Raw genomic sequence first — 22,261 nt, forward strand, 5'->3', positions numbered from 1 at the left:
TCGTGAGAAGATGGCTATAACTTTGCCTAGGCTCATCTTCACCCTCAGTTTTTATTCTCTTTATGACTTTCTAATAACCAATTCGAATTGTATTACAAAAAGTACAATCGTTTTTTACAACGATACGGTCACCATTCGGAAAACCGAATTTTGCTTCTCGCCCTCGACAAATTTCCGTTGCTCTAAAAAAGAGGAAGTGATAATACCATCCAATGATACAATAATTACGTGTTGCCCTGGTTTCCACAAAATAGAAGAGAATGGAGTGATAAAGTGTCGTTGTTCAAAGTGTCCAGTCTCCAATATGAGATGCGATGCAGACTCCGAGAAGTGCGTCTGCGAAGATGGATGGATCGGAGAATTTTGCGATAACCCGTGCCCCAAACTATACTTTGGTCCTAGATGTGAAAAAAAGTGCGATTCGGGACCTAACACATTTGACTGCGATCATGTAACAGGGAGGCAACTGTGCTTTCCCGGTTTCTTCGGCGATAGGTGTGAAAACCTTTGTCCGAAAGGAATCTACTGTGTTGATGGAAAATTTTGCAAAAGTCCCGGTGATTGCCAATGCCCCCCAGGTCGTAATGGAACATTTTGCGAGATCAAAGTTCTCCAAGACGAGGTGACTGAAGCCGAGGAAGGACCTGGTTGTAATAACGCAGGTGAATGGGACAATGATCGTGGTCGATGCATTTGCAAGCCGGGCTGGCAAGGCAAGATTTGTGAAAAAAGATGCGACCATGGTTATTATGGAACGGATTGCTCGACCAAATGTCCGACTCCTTCAAAGCAGTCTCATATTTCGAGGAAGACCTCGAGCTGTGATCCAGCCACGGGTTTTTATAAGTGCGAGGTGGGGTTCAAAGGTAAAATTTGCGACAGATGCATGATCTGTGACTGCCCTCCCGGTTATAAGGGCAATAATTGTGATGAATTGTGCGAGGAAGGACGATACGGAATAAATTGTCATCAGATCTGCTCTTGTGAAAATAATGCGACTTGCTCCCCATTTGACGGTACCTGTACGTGCTTAGCTGGTTGGTCAGGAGAAAAGTGTGGAGATGCTTGCCAAAGCGGTTACTATGGAATTAACTGCACTACTCGGTGCGATTTTGAAGGACACTCCAAGGAATGTCATCATATAACAGGAGAGTTAGTTTGTTCGCCTGGCTACATAGGACCATTCTGCAATGAAACCTGCCCATGTGGAAAATTCGAAAAGGATTGCCCAGAAAGTTGTGAAACTAGACGCAGTTTAAAATCATCGGCACAGACAGGTACGTGTTTGAATAATAAATAGCAATTTATTGTACATGGCAGGGTGAACCAATTAAAAAGTTGGACAGTTACGGCAATTCACTTTGAAGTCAACTATCTCGAAGAGCACCTCATATTTTTAAATGAGTTATGAAAGGGAAAGCAATCATATTTCATGTGTGCTTTCTACCGTTATTATTATTTTTATTAATTTATGGTGCCCAGAAAAATCGCTAAAAAAAACAAAAAAGTTACCATTTATCGTGGCCAAACAAAAACCAAGAACATTTCGAGTTATCATTTCATATCGACAACACGTAACGTGGTTGCAGTTCAAAAAGAGTACCGTTATGTTTCATATTGTGTCTAGAAATGCTGGGCTTCCTAGCGTCTACTGCAGCGATTAGTTCCTTGCAAATATCGCGCGGTAAAGGCCCGAATATGGATAATAGCCAGTTGTCTCTTGACTTGAGAGGTCATCCCGTGTGAAGCCCTTTTTATTAAAATCGGTTTACTGTCTGTCTGTCTGTCTTTTTTTTTTTCATCGTTGGAAGGTGCAAAGGTTCAAAACCTACTGCTGGCTCCTGCCAAACAGTTATGTGAGACTTCTACTCACTAAAACCACCTCCTTCTTCTTCCACTCTCCCCACGGGACTGCTATAAGCATTGCATCGTGGGGCTGGATCAGTTCTTAACTGCGGCGCATTATTGTTCGCTCCCTTTCTTGCTTTCTTCGCAGTTCTTCATGCCTTAGCTGTTCATGAATCATTATCAGCTCAATTACCACTTGATTTCAAGCCTCCGTTGATTGCAACATAAACTCCACTATATTTGCAGGTGTTAAGCGCCTGTCTGCGATCGCCTCCAGCCTAGTTCGGTGTGCTGTAAACCTTGGGCACTCAAACACAACATGCTCCGCATTCTCAGCCACGTTACCACATCTTGGGCACCATGGTGACTCGTCGTGTCCAAATCGATAAAGATAAGCCCGATAACCTCCATGTCCACTTAAAAACTGTGTTAGCTCGTAGCTTAGTTCCCCGTGATTCCTTTCCATCCATCTTCGAATGTGTGGAATGATACGGTAGGTTCAACGGCCAGTTTGTGCCTCGTTCCATCTCTTTTGCCATTTTGCGATGGATTCTCGCCGTGCTAGTTGCCGTCGAAGTACAATAGACTTACCGATTGCGTACTTATTGTCGTAGAGACGCCGACCTTCATCCGCCAAGATGTCTATGGGGATTGTCCCTGCCAGTACATATGCTGCTTCTCCTGATGTTCTTCGATAAGCCCTGCATACCCGGAGTGCACTTAGTCGATACGCCATTCCTAGTTTTCCGCAGTTTGATTTGTTTTCCAGAACGGTTGCCCAAACTGGAGCTGCGTACAGTAGCACGGAACTAACTATCCTTGAAATAAGACGACGTCGACTTTGTCTTGGTCCACCAATGTTCGGTAGTATCCTCGAGATCGTTACAGCGATGGAAGATGCTTTAGTTGCAGCGCACTCAATGTGTTTTTTAAAGTTGAGTCTTTTGTCAATCATTACTCCCAAATATTTAAGCGACTCTTGGGAGTAAATTGTTTTTTCACCAACTTTAATTTTCACGGTCGTGTCTTTCCTTCTTTTGCTGATTAGCACTAGTTCCGTTTTATGTTCAGCAAGTGATAGACCGGACTTTGTCAACCAGGAATTGATCTCCCATATCGCTTCATTTGCATAGATTTCGATCTCGTCTAAACGTTTTGCCACTATTGTTACCCCGATATCATCCGCAAAGCCAATAGTTGTCACGCCGTTAGGAAGGCGTAGCGTCAGCACTCCGTTGTACATAATTAACCACAGTAAGGGACCTAAGACAGACCCCTGTGGTACGCCGCACGTCATTGGGAATAATTTCTCTCCATCGTCCGAGTCGCAATATAATCTTCTTCCAAGAAGAAATGCAACAACGATGCGTACAATGTACTTTGGAACCTTTAGTTTGGTTAGAGCCTCTACGATTTTCGTCCACTTTGCAGTGTTGAAAGCATGTCTGTCTGTCTGTCTGTCTGTCCGTCACACGCATTTTTCTCGGAGACGGTTATAACGATTGACACCAAATTTGGTAGAAAGGTGCGAACTATGAACGCTCACGCATACAGTGAATTACATCCTTTTACGTCGAATTTAAGGGGGGGGGGGGTCCCCAAACATGCAAAAGGAGGGTGTAAAATTTTTTTTCATAAAATATAGTCATGTGGGGTATCAAATTAAAGGTCTCGATTAGTACTTTTCAAAGCCGATCTTAGTTTTGCCATTCGTTGGAAGGGTGAGGAGCGCGGGGGGTTGAAAGTGATCACTTCTTTAAGGGGGCCATTCTCAGAAACTACCAAACCGAAAAATCTGAAAAAAATCAGGAGGCTGCCACTACATGGTGCCTGGGCTCCGAAATACCTTTCATGCCGATATCTGTTTAAATAAAGTTAATAATAGTATATTACATTTTTTTGTAATTGGTTAGAAACCCCCCTTAAGTTCATCCTAGTACCATGAAATTTTGCAGTGATATAGGCTATAATATAGAGCATGATCTTACCAAGTTTGGTGGAAATCGCACTATTACTAACAAAGTTATAATATGTCAAAGTTGTTCCTTCTTTGAAAATTGAAGACTATGAATGTCAATATCACCCGAAAGTGGCCACTCTCACATAATATATGGATATATTACGTGCTACGTACTAAGAAATGCACAAAACCTTTCGTACCTGAAGCGTCCAGCTTCCGGTTTCCCGACTTGTTTGTGGTTGTTTTTAGAAATTTTTTGTGCAGAGCTGGATGAAGATGCCAATACAAATTTTTCACCATCGATTTATTAATATCCTGAGCGCGCATAGTAATTTTTTCAGCCCGATCGCATAGTTCGTTATTGAAATACAGAGCAATTTATACACTCATCTCCAAAAAAGGCGCTTTTCTGCTGGCACGCTAGAGGGCGTTGTGATCATCTTAAAGAAAAAAAGGAAACAGCATTGTAACGTACAGACTTAACTACCGTCGGGAAACTAGGATTATTAAAAAATATTAAAAGCTAAATTTTTGGTGCCGTGTTAAACTTTTTTTTTGTGAATTTTGGTTTTTTTTCACGGCTTCTTCAATGAATAAAAAAAACTACTGAATGAATCGCAATTATCATAGTTTGCGGACTGTAGAAATATGTTCTTAATAAGTCAGCAAAATTTCAAAGAATTTCGTTGGATAGATCATGAGCTATGGTGGCAGCAGATTTTCAACATGCAGTTTCGAAAAAATCTGCTATATCTAGTCCATAAACCTTAGGTTTCTTCAAGAAACACATGTACAGCCTTGGCTTCAATTCTTGTACTTTTAGCGAAATAATAGAAAAGTCAAAGTTCAATTTTAAAGAAAGTAGATCCGTTTACCACAAAACAGATAGGGGCGGACCTGCGAAAATCCAGTCGGAACAAACAAAAAGACAAATTTCGCAGGACATAAGGGGCAATTCGAAAACAACTGCAGTATCTATTGCACATAATTTGGAGAACAAAGGTATAGTGACAGTTCATCCTCAAACCGTCGGAAATTTTCTCCATAGGTAGGGATAGAAGGCCTATACTGCGAGGAAGAAGCCACTTCTTTTCCAAAAGAATTTTAAACAAGGGTCATGCTCTATATTATAGCCTGCATCACAGCATTTCTTAGTACTAGGATGAACTTTTTTTTTTTTTTTGTGCGTACACGGAGGTGGAAAATCTTAGAAAGACACATCCGCCGCCCGAACGGCGGAACTACAGCGGGCGCGTGTGGGATTCACACCCACTAAAAACCACCCCCGGTCTCTCCAGCCCCAGCCCCGCGGGACCACCATTGAGGTATTACTTCGCGGGGTAGGTTTGCCCTTAGGCACTCATCCTTCTCCTATTTGCAGCTTGCCTCCTTCTCCTCCTGCATTTGGATGACTGCGGAGCCAACCGCAAGCCACTTCTCGTCGAACTCCAGCATCTCAGTAACCAAGCTCTCCGGGGTCCCGCTCCTGCCCAGCACCTGGTTTAAGCTCCTTCTCTCCATCGCAAATCGTGGACAGTGAAACATCACATGCTCTGGATCCTCCGGTATGCCATCGCATCTGGGACAGTTCGGAAAATCATCCAACCCAAAGCGGTGCAGATGCTGCCTGTAGCAACCACCGTGTCCCGTGAGGAACTGGATAATGTGGTAGTTGGTCTCCCCATGTTTTCGCTCAAGCTACACCCTAATGTTGGGAATGAGCCTGTGCGTCCACCGACCTTTCGTAGACTCGTCCCATCTGCGTTGCCAGAGATCAAGCGACTCTGACCTTGCCGCATTTCTACGCTGTGCATGCCCCTCCATATGTCTTGCATTGTACAGGACACTCATTTCTTTGGCCAGAATGTCAACCGGGATCATGACTGCCACCACCAATACTCATCTGATGTGGTTCTAAAAGCACTGCAAACCCTCAAAGCCATCCGCCGGTAAACCGAGTTCACCTGTTTCCGTCTCTGAGAGTTTGCAAGCGCCACTGCCCACACAGGCGACGAGTAGAGCAGGATGCAGCGCACCACTCCGGCTAGCACCAACCTCCGGCAATGTTTCGGCCCACCAATATTGGGCAACATTTTTGCAGGTGCCGTGGTGGCACTGGTTGCCTTTTTGAATGCATACTCTAGGTGTTCCCTAAAACTCAATTTGGTGTCAATTATTACCCCCAGGTATTTGATAGTCGGCTTTGATTCGACCAAATGTCCACCGACCTCCACTTTTACAGTGTTATTTTTCCTGCATTTCGTTATTAAGACCGCTTCCGTTTTCGCGTCTGCCAAGGTCAGCCCGGCCTTTTCTAGCCAGGACTTTACCGCTCTCACTGTTTCTGTTGCGTAAATCTCCATATCTTCTGGGTGTTTTGCTGCAACAACCACAGCTAGGTCATCAGCAAAGCCGACAATCGTAGTCCCCTTTGGACGGGAAGAGCAAGCACCCCACCACCAAGTACCGATCCCTGTGGTACCCCGGCTGTGACAATGTACTCTTTGGGGCCCTCATCCGTCCTGTACCAGAGAGTCTTCTCTGAGAGGTAGTTTTCCACCAAATTCGCTAAGTATCCGGGGACACCTATGTCAGCCAACGCGCCTTTAATTCTATTCCAGTTGGCCGAGTTGAATGCGTTTTTGACATCCAACGCCACCACGGCACAGCAGCCGCCAGAAATCAGTGCACCTTTTGCCAGGTTTACCACCATGTCAATTGCGTCCACCGTAGAGTGGGCGCGTCGGAAACCAAACTGGCGTTCCGACAAACCATTGCTGGCTTCGACGATGGGCAGGAGTCTGTTGTAGATGACTCTCTCCATCATCTTCCCCATTGTATCCAACAGGAAGATACGACGATACGACGCTGGGTTTCCAGGTGGCTTGTCAGGCTTCGGAAGCAACGCCAACTTTTGCTTTTTCCACTGGGCAGGGAATATTCCTTCTTTTAGGCACGCCTCGAAGGTGTTGGTGAAAAGGTCGGGCCTAGTCTTCACTGCCAGTTTCAAAGCTCGGTTGGGGATGCCATCCAAACCTGGGGCCTTGTTGTCACCGAACCTACCACATATTTCCCGCAGCTCCTCCACAGTTACAGGCGGTATTATGCCGTCATTTAGCTGGACAAAAATTTGCCTTCCCCTATTTTCGTGGTGAGGGAACAGAGTGGTAACAATCTGTTTCAGGAGGCGCGGACAGGTCACCTGGGGTGATTTCCGCAGCCTTTTCATCACCACTCTGTAAGCCTCGCCCCAAGGGTTTATGTCGGCATGGTCGCACAGCTGTTTGAAGCAGTTCTTTTTGCTCCTCCAAATGGCTTCCTTTAGGCGGCCACGCAATTGCTTGTGTGCCTCCTCTCGACCGTCGCCACCGGGTTTTCCCCTGAGCCTCTGGCAAAGCCTCCTTGCCCGAAAACATGCGGCTCGCAAACTTGCGATTTCGTTGTTCCACCAGCAGTTGGGTTGCCTACTGGGGAGCAATCGCCTTCTGGGCATAGTAGCATCGCATGCTTCCGTCACCCATCGAGTGATCTGGGTGACTTTCTCTCCAGCCGTATCACTCAGGGATATGTCGGATTTGAGCACCGCGGAAAACGTGTCCCCCTCGAAAGCTTTCACTGTCCAGCCAAGCATACCACCCGGCATTCTGCGAAAACTCTTTTTCGAGCTCGATCCGCCCTTGATCTCTATGTAGATTGCCTGGTGGTGAGTATAGTCCTCACTGACATGCCAAGCGATTCTACTGGCTAAAGTGACACTCACGTATGTCAGGTCCACTATAGACCCCAGGCCCCTTCCCCGGAAAGTGTACGAAGACCCAACATTCGTCAGTACCACGTCCAGCTCCGCGAATGCTTCGAGGAGAACACGTCCCCTGATATTAGTTATCTGGCTGCCCCATTCAAGAGCCCACGCATTGAAATCGCCTCCTATTATGATCGGCCAACGTCCTCTTGCATCCAAAACAAGAGCAGCAAGCATCCGCTCATACTCGACGAGTGTAGCGCTGGGTGGAGCATAGCAGCTGTAGATGTGGATGCCCTTCACCTTCGCTCTGATGAAGCCCTCCTCCGGGTGCTCCATTATTTCCTGGAAGGCTTGTTCTCCACAAGTCCACAGCGCTGCTTGGCCTGTTTGGTCTTTGACCCAAACGCTACCACCGCGGTTTCGGTATGGTTCACTTAGTATGGCCACATCAATATTTTTCTCGCGGATGGTTTGCGCTAGTAGATCCTGCGCCGCCTCGCAGTGGTTGAGGTTGATTTGTATCAACCTCATCTGCGATTTGTGCTAAGGGCTCTCCTGTATTCCGGGCACCTGCTGCTGCCCGCAATGTGCCGATGGTCCACACCTTTCTTTCCTTTGCACAGTAGACAATTTGGGTCAGCTCCGCAGTCCTTGCTGATGTGGCCTTCCACTCCGCATCTCCTGCATTGCTTTGACCTGTCATTTGGGTTAGTGCATGATTTCACAATGTGACCAAAGCCAAGGCATCTAAAGCACCGTTTTAACGCCACCTGTTCCCTAAGGCGACACATAACCCAGTCTATTCTCACTCTCCCTGCTGCTAACAGTTTGAGTGCGTTCTCCACTGGTAGGCTGATGATGGCGGTTTGTGTTCCCCCATAGGCTTTCCTTAGCGTTTTCACCACTGACTCTTGTAGTCCGGCAAGATCGAACTGTTTCTCCAACGCTTCGCGAACCTCCTCCTTCGTCGTGATTTCATCTATATCTTTGCAGATTATAGTGATCTCCGGCCTGCTAGCTCTTATGTCGGCTTCCTGCCCTAAAGTCTTCCCGATTTGGCTTAAGAATTTGTCCGCGGTTACATCCTTGGATTTCTGAAGTTCCAACATAAGATCTCCCTTCTGCGACCGTCTAATACGGCTGACGTTGTCTCCCAAATTGGTGAGTTCGGGGTCTGCCTTCACTTTCCTGAGAATGTCGGCGTATGACCTTTCGCCTCGTTTGGAAATGAAAATCACCTCCGGTCTAATCTTCCTCCGATAATTTCTTTTCCGCGGTTCTACCTTCCTCCAAGCTTCCGCATCCGCCTTTGAAGGTTCGATCCGTTTTCTCGAGGTAGCCACTGCAGTATTTTCCCTGGTAGCTTCAGACGTACTTTTCATGAACTCCGCCTTTTTGGGAGTTGAGTCCTTTTTTCTTTTTGGGGTTTGCTGGGCTGTTGAGTCATTCAGCTTCTCGCGCAGCCTCTTCCCCGGTTTCTCCCCTTTTGTGTTTTGAACCGGCGTTACTTGAGTTGCCTGGTTCACTTTTCCAATCGGCGACTTCCCTACTCGTTCATCCTGGGCCTTGTCGTATGTCAAACGGATGGTTCTTATCATGGCCCTTATATTTTGGTGAATGTTCCTGCGCTCCTTTATAAACTCACACAGCTCCATGATCTTTTTACCGAGGGCAGTAAAGGCAGCTCCAGACTGATCATTGCCCAAAACATCGCTCGGGTGAATCGGCGTCAGTGATTCTTCGGATAAGAGCGAAAAAGCAGCGATAAGGACATGCGCAAATCGAGCCATAGAAGGAACCACGAAGATTCTCGAGAGTGACTTCACAAGAGCAAAAATAAGCGATATACCTGTTTACAGCTGCTGTGCGGATCTAAGCCTTATGAGAGAGGAGTTCCATTCTTTGGTGGAGAGGCTTGCAATGGATGGCGATTTCAACGCATTATCTGAAGAATGGGGTAGCCGAAAAACGAACGCAAGAGGACGTATATTACTCGAAACTCTTTCTCGTCTGAATCTTGTAGTTGGTAACACTGGATGCGTGAACACTTTCCGAAAGAGAGAAATGGGGTCCGTGATGTCACGTTTGTTAGCGATGTTTTAACTAAGAATCTCCAGTGGTATGTCAGTGAAGAATATACACAAAGCGACCACCAGGACATCATTTTTGGAATCATTCATGGCGCCCGAATGAAATGATCCCCGACGAGAGCTGAAAGGTGGGCAGCTAATAAGTTTGACGAGGAGATTTTCGAAGAAGTTGTGCAACAAAATATAGCGTTTGAAGGAAGCGCAGAAGACAAAAGCTTTACAGATCGGCGAAAGGTTGCAGCGAGCATGTGATGCCTCCATGCCAAGCTGTGTTGTATCCCAGAAGCGAGCTCCGAACTTTTAGTGAATCTCTCTGAAATCGGAGAATGCCGCAAGGCCTGCCTCAAGGCCAGAAGGCGCAGTCAGCGAAATAGAAACCGAGTTGGATACGAGTAGCTACAGCTGAAAAATACAAATACGCTCGGAAGAAATTACATGTGGCCATAATAAAAAGTAAAAGCGAACACTTTAAGCGAATGTTCAAGGAAGGTAACATGGACCCCTGGGGTGGCGCCTATAAGATAATAATATCGAAAGTTAAAGGCAAACGTTCCCCATCAATTTTTTGCCCTATTCTGCTTCATGGAATAGTAACGGATCTTTCCCTACAAAATGTGAGTACCGCTAACCTTCCCTCTGTCGCCCTCTGTGTAAAAAGGAGGTGCTCCAAGCTACGGAAATAAAGCACCCGGCTTGAATAGTATCCCCAATAAAGTTCTCAAGGCAGCAGTCAAAATAGCTCCAAATATGTTTGCCAATGCGATCACCACATGTCTTAAAGAAGGACCATTTCTTACACAATGGAAGAAGCAGGAATTAATGCTAGTTCCGAAGCCAAACAAACCTTTGGGTGAAACTTCGTCCCACAGGCCAATATCCCTTCCAAATAATACTGGCAAACTACTACTTACTTCCAATTGCCGAAAAGGACGGCGGTCTCTCTGAGAATCAGTTCGGTTTTCGAAAGGGGAGGTTTACAACGGATGGAATTGTCCTAGTAGCCAGATGTGAAGAACGCCTTCAATTCCGCTAGATGGAGCAAAATATTTGAGTTCCTAATCAACTTAAGCGTCCCGAAGTACCTGGTGCGTATAGTTGCCAACTTCCTAATCGATAGGGTTCTGTGGTGCGAATCAGATGAAGGAATGAAATTATACCAAACGACATGGAGTTCCATAAGGGTCCGTCCTAGGGCCACTCTTATGAATTATAATGTATAACGGAGTACTGACGCTAGACCTTCCTACTGGTGTGGTCTCCATTGGTTTCGTGGACGATATTGGTGTGACGGTTGTTGCACGCCTTCTCGAAGAAGTCGAACTTTATGCAAATGAAGCAGTCTATGAGAATAAATCCTGGTTAGAAAATGCTGGTCTACAGCTCACAGAACATAAAACGAGAGTAGCACTCATTACCAAGCGATGAAAGTGCACTTCCTCTTCTTCTTTTTCTTCAGCCTTTGTCCCGTTCACAAGCCTATGCTTAAGTTCTTAAGCGTAATGATTGACCAACGGTTAAACTTGAGATTGCATGTGGAGGGTGCAGCAACCAAGGGATATAACATCGGAGCGCTGGTTGCGAGAATGCTACCAAATGTAGGTGGCCCAAGGCCGGGCCTAACTCAATTCTTGAGCGGACACGGAGGCTATCGAGCATATCTGTATCGATTTGGGCATGATGATTCGCCATATTGCCCAAATATTGCAGAGGAAGCAAAACACGTTTTTTCCATTGCCCGAGATTCGAAGCCCAAATGGCTACATTGGAAGTTACAACCGGGGAGCATTTTACACCCAAAAATCTAATGGGACTTATGGTGAAAGCAAAGGGGATATGGACCGGAGTCGAAAAGATGATTACAGCCATCGGTAAGAAGCTTAGGCAGGAAGAAGTCTGCCGGAAGAATAAACGCGAAAGAAAGACGAATGTTAACACGAGCGCAGAATAAATCTGATCCAACCCCGCGATGTAATACCAAATGGGAGTCTCGCGGGGAGAGTGGAGGAGAAGATAAACATACAATAAACTGAATTTAATAAGGCTTTACTATACACAAAACCCTAAAAACGACTTGAATATGCTGAAGAGTTCGTTTATAAGCTAGAAGAGTTTTGGAAAACAGTCGAAATTTAACATTTTCGGTTCCGATGACCCGCAGTAGGTATGGAGAAGAGTAGGCACTAGCTTAGGTAGCATCGTGGTGTGGGGTGCTATGGCATCTAAAGGACCAGGGTCCCTATATATAATCCAGAAAACCCTCATTAAAGTGGGCTACATTAATATACTAAGACTGTGTGGAGTTGCCAAATCTCCCATCAGGCGCGTCCCTTCGTGCTGATAAGGGAACTTTCAGCGGATGTGTCATGGGCATGCACCTGCACGCATCCGTGTGAGGGGACGTGTTCTCCTTGAAATATTCGCGGAGCTAGACGTGGTACTGGCGAATGTTGGGGCCTCGTACACTCTGCGGAAAGGAGCTAGGGTCTATAGTGGACCTGAAAAAAAAAGCGGGAGGAGCAAAAAGAACTGCCTCAAACAGCTGTGTGACCATGCTCACATAAATCCTTGGGGGCGAGGTCTACGGGGTGGTAATCACTCCAGGTGACCTGTCCGCGCCTCCTGAAACAGAGTGTTACCACTCTGTTTCAGGAGGCCGGTTACCACTCTGTTTACTCACCACGAAAAAAAACTTGAGTGGTTAGAGCTCTGTGCTGCCGTAGCGAAAGGAAGGACTCAGCTGTGGATGAGTACCTGAGTCAAACCAAGGTAATAATCTCGGCCGAGCGCAATGCTGACCACTTTGCCTCCTACATTGTACAGTAGAGTACCGTTATGGTCTTGAATGAAGTGCTCTAACACATTTCAAGCCCTGATCCAATATGGATTGTAATGCCAACGGTTATTATTATTATTTTACCCGTAGTGTCCAATAGTCATATAGGTCGCAGGAGGATGGGTTACCAGTAGGTTTACTTAAATTACACCTCAGGAAAAATCTCATCCACCAAGCACGCTTCAAACAACTTCATAAATATGTCGGACCTCCTCTTAGAAGCTAGCTTAACGACTTTGTGTGGCAAATCTTCGAGGCCCGGTACTTTGTTGTTTGCCAGCCTACCTACCTACTTTCTTCGTTTTTGCTGGGGGTATTATAATACAATTACATATAAAAGTTCTCGGAAGCTATTAACGTGCTTGCCTCCTGAGAAAACAAACTCCGAAAACTTTTCGATGTGAAATCGGGATATGTAATTTGTTAAACTGCCTGAGATTTGAAGCTCTCCATTACAATTCTGCCCTTTAAGAATGACGCAAGCTTTTGGAATCCCAAATTATCTGCATTCCTCCTTGTAGACTGCGAATCTGTCCCGGTACACCCATGGGTCTTAAACCAACCTATTCCAATGTTTTCCCTGGAATTTTTCCTTGCAATTACTTCAGATGCGCCTTGTCATAGTAGGGGTTTACCTCGGCTTTCTTAGTGTTGACCCTTGGCTCCATTAGTATTTGTAGCTTTTTTCCAATGTCGGAGTACCATCTTCCTCCTTCTAGGTCTAAGTCGTCTAGCTTTTCCTCTACTGCGGGCAGCAAGTCCATTTCCTTGCTCGGTCCTACTCTTTCAGGATTTATGGCCTGCATGATCCCTTCGGGGATCTCGGTAGACTTTCTAGTCGATGTGGCTTCCGAAGTAACTTCCTTGGTTTGCGCACGTGCGCAGGTGTGCTACTAAATCTGTAATTGCCAGCCAGTTACGGCGTTCAAATTGCCTTTGCCTACCTCCTTGCTTCTGGAAATTCTCTATAAGCTCGTGTGGTGATTCATGTTTTGGGTGATGTGGAGGCGTACGAGATTCTCCGTCTCAATCGTTGCGGGTTTGGGAAAGTAGACCGTCACAATATGTGCCCCTAGTATATCATAGCTAGTACATATCGTGTTCTGTTCCCTTCCAGCGTGGCAGTTAAGGGACTATGATCCTAAACCAGTCTACATTGCCCTTCATCAGGCCATCCTACTAACATAAGACTTGGACGAAAGTGTATACCGGTGAAGACGAGCTCCTTACTCCGTCCCTTGGACTTCTGCATAACGATGAGGTCTTCAATTATTTCCTGCTCCTCACGAGTGAGTTTTTGCTTCGGAAATATTTCCAGCAGTATGGCCAGTCAAATACTCATCACCGCATTAGCATAGCGAACGATGGGCCTCCTGGCTCTTACCCCTGACTTACGGGGGATTTCCTCCCTTTATGGTTAAGATTTGGGGTTTTGGGAGGATTTTCCTCTTATAGGTTGATTTCCGTTTTTGCTCTCTTCCTTGGCTCCGTCGTTGAAGATTTAGGTCTGTCCTTAGTTTTTTGAAGCTTTTTCTGGTTTCAGGCCTTCCTTCAGATCGCGCAGAGGCCTATCTCCTTCCAAACGTCTGATATGCTAACCTCAGACGTTGGTCTCTGCCTTCTGGACAGGGGCCTTTTTTAGTTGCCCCCGTGACATGAAAAGGTTAGGCTTACTCACTGAGGCGACCGGGTATCAAAGTGGTTCTGTTCGAATGCAGTCAGCAAACTATCCAATGGGCACGATTTGCATGACACCTTGGATGGCGGAGATGTTTTACAATCTGTAGCGTTTTGTTAATAGAGGGCTACCTAGCTAGGGGTAGCTGTCATCAGCTACCAACGGCTTTGGTAGACGAGAGGCCCGGTTCCTGGAGAGCCATATATCATTCTCCTCTTTATTGCATTTGTTACTTCATCAATAATCGCAATCCAAATAAGTCGACATCCCACCAACTTTGAATTTCCAAGAAAGTTTTATTTTCTATTTCCTCATACTGAAGCTCAATAAATCTCAAAAGGTGTTTCAAGATGATTATTGAATGACGAAGCTATGATAGCATCTTTCACGATAAACTTTATCAATATAATACATTTTCGAGTATCTGATTGATAAGAATCTTATTCTGAGAACCCTCGTCTTTATAGATAATTGGTCTTCCTCAGAACTCAATCAATATTTCTTAAACTGAAGCATAAGAGCGCTTAAAAGAAAAAGAAAACGGTCTCCTTTGTTGGCTACAATTTTCTTTATTAAAACAAATACCGTTTCTCGGGAATCAGTTTGCAGTTTTGCAGTATTTTGTTCTTTCTTGGAGAAGGGAAGGGAAAATTGATTCCCGAAAATCGGTTTTTGCTTTAACAGAGATACTTGTAGCCAACAAAGGAGACCAATTCTATTTCTTTTCATGTAAAAGGCTGGCTACCAAACTCAATCCAAGAATAGCTAATTTGATAAGAACGCTATTCGATGGAGGAGAGAAGTTTACCTCTTTTCGAATTTGCGAGTGCCTACTTTGCATACAATATTTTCCCAACGATACAGTTCCTCCTGCTTAATTACTGTACACCGCCAGAAGGATTTTCGTTTTTTCAAACATATGACGAGGACCTGCTCTTCACTTAGGGGAGAGGATATCTGGCCAGGATGTTTTTGTGGATTCCACGTAGAACATAGTGAATCCTAGGTAGTCATAGTGCTGGCCTGACTTTGCAAGTGGAATGCCAGCTTTGTCACTATCCCATATAGGGTCGTAGGAAAAAAATCCGGGTCGAGCTGAAAGGAGCCTGTTGAAAGGTATGCAGAAACCGCCAATTCACTTCTTCCCACTTCTGAGACCTGTTCTCTCGGGTGGTGTACTTCCAAGAGGGTCTGTATAGACTCAACTCTGGAGTTCGTGAAAGTACCATCTGATTTTCTAAGAGCGTCCAACTTGGCCGACTCATTCTTCTGACAGGCAAGCCTGTAGTCCCTTCTCCTTTGCGGTTGAAGTTTCCTTTTGCTGAGCCATCCTCTCCCGTATTTTAGAAGGGCAGCACCTACTCAGAGGCATCAACAAAAACGGCTAGGGGTGCATCTTGCAGAGGGAATGCCAAGAGTGTAGCGTCGGCCAGTTGTTGACGGGATTTGTCAAACGCGCGGATAGCCTCTTTAGACCACACGATCTCTCGAGTGTCCTTAGTTTTGGGGCCAGACAAATACGCGCTCAAAATGGACTGGTGATGGGCGGCCTTGGGCAGGAAACGACGGTAGAAGTTTAGCATGCCCAAGAACCTCCTCAACTCCTTCACTGTCTTTGGACGCGGGAAGCTTGTTATCGCTTGCACCTTGTCTGGGTCGGGCTGTATTCCTTCAGAGGAAATGAAATGGCCGAGGAATCTCACCTGTTTTTGGAGAAATTTGCATTTCTCAACGTTTAGGACTAAACCGGCCTCAAGAAGACGTTGAAAACTGCACTCGAGATGGGCTAAGTGCTCAGACTCAGTGGAAGAAGCGACCAAAACATCATCCAAATATACGAAACAGAAATCAAGGTTTCGCAGGACTGAGTGAATGAACCTTTGAAAGCTTTGCGCCGCATTGCACAATCCGAAAGTCATTCGGGTGAACCCGAAGAGTCCAAAGGGTGTACATATTGCCGTCTTTGGAATGTCTTCAGGAGCTACTGGGATTTGGTGATAAACCTTGGTTAAGTCCAAGGTAGAAAAGATGCGGCAATTCGCGAAGTGATGAGCAAAGTCGTGGATGAGTGGAATTGGATATCGGTCAGGAACAGTCTGTGCATTTAGCCTTCTGTAGTCCCCACATGGGCGCCAATCGCCGTTTGGCTTAGGGACCATATGCAGTGGGGAAGACCAACAGCTGTGTGAGGGCCTGCAGATATCCTGTTGAACGAGTTGTTCAAACTCTTTCCGTGCAATAGCCAGTTTCTGGGATGGTAGAGGACGCACCTTCGAGAAGATCGGAGAACCAGTAGTGATAATGTGGTGCTGCACATTGTGCTTCACTGGTTTGGAGAGACTACACTCGGTAGTAATCTGGCTGAACTTTTGGAGAAGTGCCCGAACACGAGAGTCGGTAATGTCTTCTAAAAGAACGGAAAGATTATTGCCTGGGTGAGATACCATTTGTCTCGACGAATTAAGGTTGGTCGTGGAATCTATAAGACACTTGTTTTGCAAGTCTACCAGCAATCCATAGTGGCATAGGAAGCCTGCGCTTAGTATGGGGGAGCTGACATCCGCCAGGATGAAACGCCACGAAAACGTCCTACGCAAGCCAAGACTCATGTCCACTTGCCTATACCCGTATGTGTTTATGCGGGAGGAATTTGCTGCCGCCAGTTTGAGCGGTTGTGGAAATAGTTGATGTTGCCGAGGTACGGGAAGAACTGAAACCTCCGCGCCAGTATCGATGAGGTAGTTGCGCCTGCTGAGAGGGTCGTACATTGTTAGGCGATGTGGCGCTGCGTTCTGGGTGGTCGTCGCCAGGACCCCCCGCGGACCTAGTTTTTTGCGGCAAGCGTGAATTTACAAGGGATTGTACACTTGGTGGCTTTATCGCCGAATCTGCGGTGGTACCAGTAAATCTCTCGGTCCGTGGACTGTCCTGACGACCTGCTACCTGATCGCCCTTTTCGGGTGGCAGACCGCGAGTGAGCTGGTGATCTGGCGCCCGAACGCTGAGCGTCCAGCGTCGCCCGCATCTCAGCCACACTGGCTGTTAAGGTGGCTATTTCGCGCCTTAAGTCGACAACCTCGTCCGATGGCTGTTGAACGGCCGCTATGGTCGGGCGTACGTGCACCTCGTGTACTTTGTCGGCCGCAGCTGCCAGTGCCTCCAAGGAACCTGAGATACACGCGAGGACCGCCTGGGTGCCTTCCGGGAGCCGACGCAGCCAAAGGGACTTCATCAACTCGTCGTCAATCCTACTCCCACGCAATTGCTTCATTTCGCGCAGCAATTGGCTGGGAGTCCGATCTCCTAACGTTAGGCCCGCCAGCAAGTGATCCAGTTTTGCTGACTCACTTACTGACAGGCGCCTGATTAATTCGGTGTTGAGCAGTGAATATGAAGCCCACTTCACTACGTCAGACACGAGCACGATGGACTCCTCGTCCAGGCCGACCACCGCGTGATTAAAACGGGTCGCGTCCGCTGTGATCCCGGACATCTGGAACTGTGCTTCCAAATGCACGAATCACAGTTCGGGGTTCCGCCGCCAAAACGGAGGAACGCGCACGGCGTGGGCGGTCACTTGCGGGTCCGATGGGCCTGCCGCGTTTTTGTTGTCGATCGACAATTTGACTAATAAAAAGAAAACTTCTTTTCGACGCGAGTGTTAAAGCGAAGACGCGGTGAAACTGATCTAGTCGACACGGCAGGCCGAATCCACAAATGCACGTACGAGCAAAAAATTCGCTAAAAGAGCGGAGAGCCAGTGAAAAGATGACGATGCAAACGCCTCGACGCCGTCTCTTGCGGCGATTTTGTTTTTATTGTTACCACTTTTTTAAAACAACAAAATTTTAATAAAATTATAAATAATAATAACGCGCCGTTGTTGATGGTTGTGGCGGCGGCTACGGCATTGACGCTGGTCTTGAGGGCGGCGGCTTCGAATCCTGCGGCGATGACGCTGGTCTTGAGGGCGGGGGCTGCGGTGGCTTCTCATGCATGTTCGCGGGATCTTGCTGGCACCGTTTCCTCTTAAAGCTGCACTTCTTCCTCCATCTTCGATAGACTTTCCATTTGAGAATTTATTCTGCGCTTTGTTCCTCGGTGGAATCTGGGACAGTCTGGTTCTAAACGTATTTTAATGCGGCGATGTTCGCTCCGGGGTCACCAATATAAGAGTTCTCAGTCAAATTTAGGAGCTTGTATTTAACCTTTTATTCTTCTATGATTCGAAATAGGTTTTTGACATTTTTTCGTATGTTGCAAAGTTCAATACACAATTTCAAGAAATTACTCTTATTATAACTCCGAGATATTAGAAATAATACTGATTTCCGTATGTAACTGTTTTCTTTCTGCACGAAAATCTTTTCTTTCACCGTGACAGCCAACCAACTGTTTTTCTTTCTTTTTTATTATTATTTTTCCTATCTGACGTTTTTCGTCACCTACTCTGTTCTTCACTCTTGTAGCGAGTTCTGAACTGAGTAGAGCGCCGGTGACGTCATCTGTCCGCTGGTATTCGCGACATTCCAAATAAATTTCGAATGCCGCGAATCCTGCCGCGCCACAGGCCGGCCGTAGTCAGGTTTCCAGTTTCTCTCATTAAGGGAGTTGCTATACTATCTTTTTTGGCTGACCACGCCATAGACACCAGGTGTAGGTTTTCCACTGGAGTGGAGAGCCTGTCTTCCACAAATTTCTCCGTGGTGGAACATGAAGTAGGTGAGGCCTCCAAAATCCGTACCACGGCCACGACCTGATTCCTCAGAGTCGCGGGTGGATTCGAAGTTCGTGACTTCTTACCACTTGGAGCGTTACAATCCTTTGTTTCCATCTTCATATGTTTTTGGACACCCTTAGTGCTATCCTATCACGACAAGGTGGAGGATAAAAATTTTAGATACTATATAAACTCATTAGAGCCATCATAAAAGTTTTAGACACTATATAAGTTTATTAGATCGACCGTTATTAAACAGGGTTTTCTTCATTGTTTTCTTTCAGAGGCGATTGATGAGAAACTGCTGTTGGATTTGCAGACTCCAATTGGGTTTTTTCGGAGATATGTATGGTATTTTATTGCACTTGCTGCTTGCTTGATAGCATTTGCTTCTGCCAATTTAATTGTGGTCATATTTCAACGTAAGTGGAGGAGAAATAACGGTTTACTCTTGGAAGTTCCTTACAATTATAGGGAATTTCCGGATAAGGACAAGGAAAAAGTAGAAGACCATCAATATGAAGAAATTGGAGTATATGAACGAGGGGACACTTACGATCATTTGGATTTGAAAAAACAAAGGCAAAATTTCCACCCGAACTATGAAAACTCTAATGGAAAATTCAATTTGTGGCATATTTGAAAATTATTTTATTTTATTCGACAGGACAGGGAGGTAGTGAAACACGAAAAGTTTTTCAATTGTAGAATTGGAAAAAGAAATGAATGTAGGGCCCCACGTTGGGCGCAATTTGTAATGAGTACTATCTTGGTCAAAAACTCTTCATTCTCGGTGTTTGGTAAGTCCATCAGAGCCTTTTTAATTTGTTGATTACCTCTTGCTGGTTGCTGAAATATTTTGTGAGTATTTAATCGGATTCAGCCATGAAAATGATCTCTTTTGCGAGACGACTATTGAACTATGGCTCTTATAGAGTAAACTTTCCGGTCCCTCGCTTCCACAGAATACTACAACAATTTGTATTTTTAGGGACAGTCTTGGGACTTGTTTTTTCAGTTTTGTGGATATTACTTTGTTATTATTTCTTTTTAATTGATTATCTCCTGTTCACTCCCTTGTGGAGTATAAAGAATTCGCACAGTGGGACTGTGGGTCAGTTTTACTATAATCACACCAAGAAGACAGTGTATACAGGAGATTCAACTCACGGCGCATTCTTTGAAATTTTATAGAGACGAAAAATCATTGCACATGTTCGACCGCAATGGGAGATGCGCAATCAGAATTCCACCATAAGGGCTGGTGTGCGCTCATGTGATTGCGAGCACATGACTGTGAGTTGCTGCGAGCACTTGGCAGCAGTGTACACAGACTAGAAAAGGTAACATCAATACGAAACGTCAAATTGCTGATGACGTCAATTGGACCGATACAATGTGTAGTAAAATTTTATAAACATCTTGTACCTCCGGCACTATTATGGCTAAAGGAAAATTATGAATTAAAATTGGTAGGAAACATCTCTATTTATGAATAAAGTCCTTATCTATGAAAATCAGTAGAGAAGTCTCAGAGATATTCAATTTCAAAATTCCAATTTGGTAAGCTGATCACAGATTTGTTAATACTTCGACCAAAAATGAAGTCATCACTAAAATTTATTGTTAGTAAATCGAATGTTGCATTCAATTAGGAACAATGGAACACCTCTCTTTCAGAAATTCAAAGATTTCTTCCAAAAAGGAGCCATGACAACTAATTATAAGCAGAAAACAATACCTGGCTACTGCTTTTCGGTCATGCTGCTGATAAGATGGAGGCCAGGTAGCCTCTGATGTATCACGCCTCCATTTTGGATGAAAACGTCTAACTTTTTTTTATTTTTTAAATTTCCTATTCAAATTGAATGATATCTTACCTGCCAAAAGATGGTAGCGCATCTTGTACTACCTTTTTTGTCTCCTCAGCTTTACTCTTTTGGATGTGTCGCTTTCATTACCGTGATGTCGTAAATACTGACTTAGAATGACGTCGTTCCTCGTCCTTTGACCGCCTTTTACTTTCCAAAGTTTACATAAGTATGTTTTGGCGCTTATAATCGTCTTACATCAAATATTTTGAAAACATACGAGCATTTTTGAAGTCGATCTTCGTACATTTTTCACAAAGTCTTCTCTACTCTTCGCAGATTGCCTCATTCTTTGAAAAACGAAAGAATTTCAAGGTGGTTCCTCTTTTGTCTTGATAACTATCACAATCATTTATCGCACACCTCATTATTTTCAATTTTTCACAAAAATATGTCTTAAACACGATTGATAGAAAAGTTAGAACCACAAATTTGAACACTTTTCAATAATATATTAGCAATGATTTTCAAACCGAAACGGACTTCTCGATAATCACGACCCAAGTGACGGCATCAAAATCAAATATGGCGGATGATATTGCCTTGTCTAGTCTGTGTTCACTCTTGGCAGCATCTGTCAAAACAATAGATATTGTTTATGGCTACGCGCATCCCAGCGGAAATCAAAGGCAGAGCTGGCCTAAAGATTGATTTCGGATTAATGTTAATGGATCTTAATGGAATCACTGAGCGAATAATGCTTAAAGCAATTTCTCTATGGGAAGCTTGGGGGAAACAAACACGCGCTACACTTTCACGATGGGGAAAGGATAAGGAAACAATAAGAAAGTCATCCAGGCGACATCGACAAACCAATACATTAACCACATGGGTCACAGGCCTCTTACCTACCAGTGAGATTCTGTGCCCCTTTGCTGCTGGATTTGCTCCTCCTGTATATAGTCTTCTTGAATCACATTTAATATTGTGCTATCACTTGCGGAGCTCACAATAGCAAGACGAACACAAACGCCCACGACAACTGGGATTCGATACCCCTAAAACATTGCCCTTTCAATTCTTTCTTCATATTATTATTTTACTTATTTGTAATCAGTGTTTCACTTGTTCCTGTTGAAAGAAAATATATAATTACAATCCCATCGTCATCTTTGCATTTAGCCATGATCTCAATGCAACCCAGATATTTTCGATTGCATCCACTGCTTAGCCCTGCTTTAATACTATAAGAACTACAACTGTATCATGACAAGTAAACAAATTAAAATATCTGTACAAAATTGTGTGAATAAATGTTTAAAAATGATTGAACAGCTCGATCTGTTTTGATATATTTTTTGGTTTTAGTTTATTGTCAGAACATTTGTTTTTCAGATTCAACTCGTCGTTAAGTTTCGCGAGGGATTCATCGTAAGAATAGTAAGTATGTTCAGTATTAAGTAAGTTTGATTATTCAGTTCAGATTTTCAGAGCCAGTCCGTAGCATTCACAAAAGGAGACAACTCTCCCACTCTGCAGCATGAGATCTCTCTGAGGTCCTCTAAGAATGATTTAC

General features: G+C 44.9%; 1 protein-coding gene across 1 annotated transcript; it reads left to right on the plus strand.

Annotated features, from left to right (window-relative positions):
- LOC119652990 (multiple epidermal growth factor-like domains protein 10) lies at window positions 1–20,394 on the plus strand. Its single transcript, XM_038057414.1, has 2 exons — window positions 1–1,277; window positions 19,159–20,394. The coding sequence occupies exons 1-2, from the start codon at window positions 11–13 to the stop codon at window positions 19,515–19,517; spliced, it is 1,626 nt and encodes a 541-aa protein (XP_037913342.1). The 5' UTR covers window positions 1–10; the 3' UTR covers window positions 19,518–20,394.
- Window positions 20,395–22,261: the final 1,867 nt, after the last annotated feature.

The sequence above is a fragment of the Hermetia illucens genome, chromosome 3 (assembly GCF_905115235.1).
Source record: "Hermetia illucens chromosome 3, iHerIll2.2.curated.20191125, whole genome shotgun sequence".
NCBI lineage: Eukaryota > Metazoa > Arthropoda > Insecta > Diptera > Stratiomyidae > Hermetia > Hermetia illucens.

Coding starts and splice junctions, on each gene's coding strand:
- LOC119652990 (XM_038057414.1), top strand. CDS start 11: ATGGCTATAACTTTGCCTAGGCTCATCTTCACCCTCAGTTTTTATTCT. Junction 1,278..19,158: donor AAAATCATCGGCACAGACAG/GTACGTGTTTGA, acceptor GTTTTCTTTCAG/AGGCGATTGATGAGAAACTG.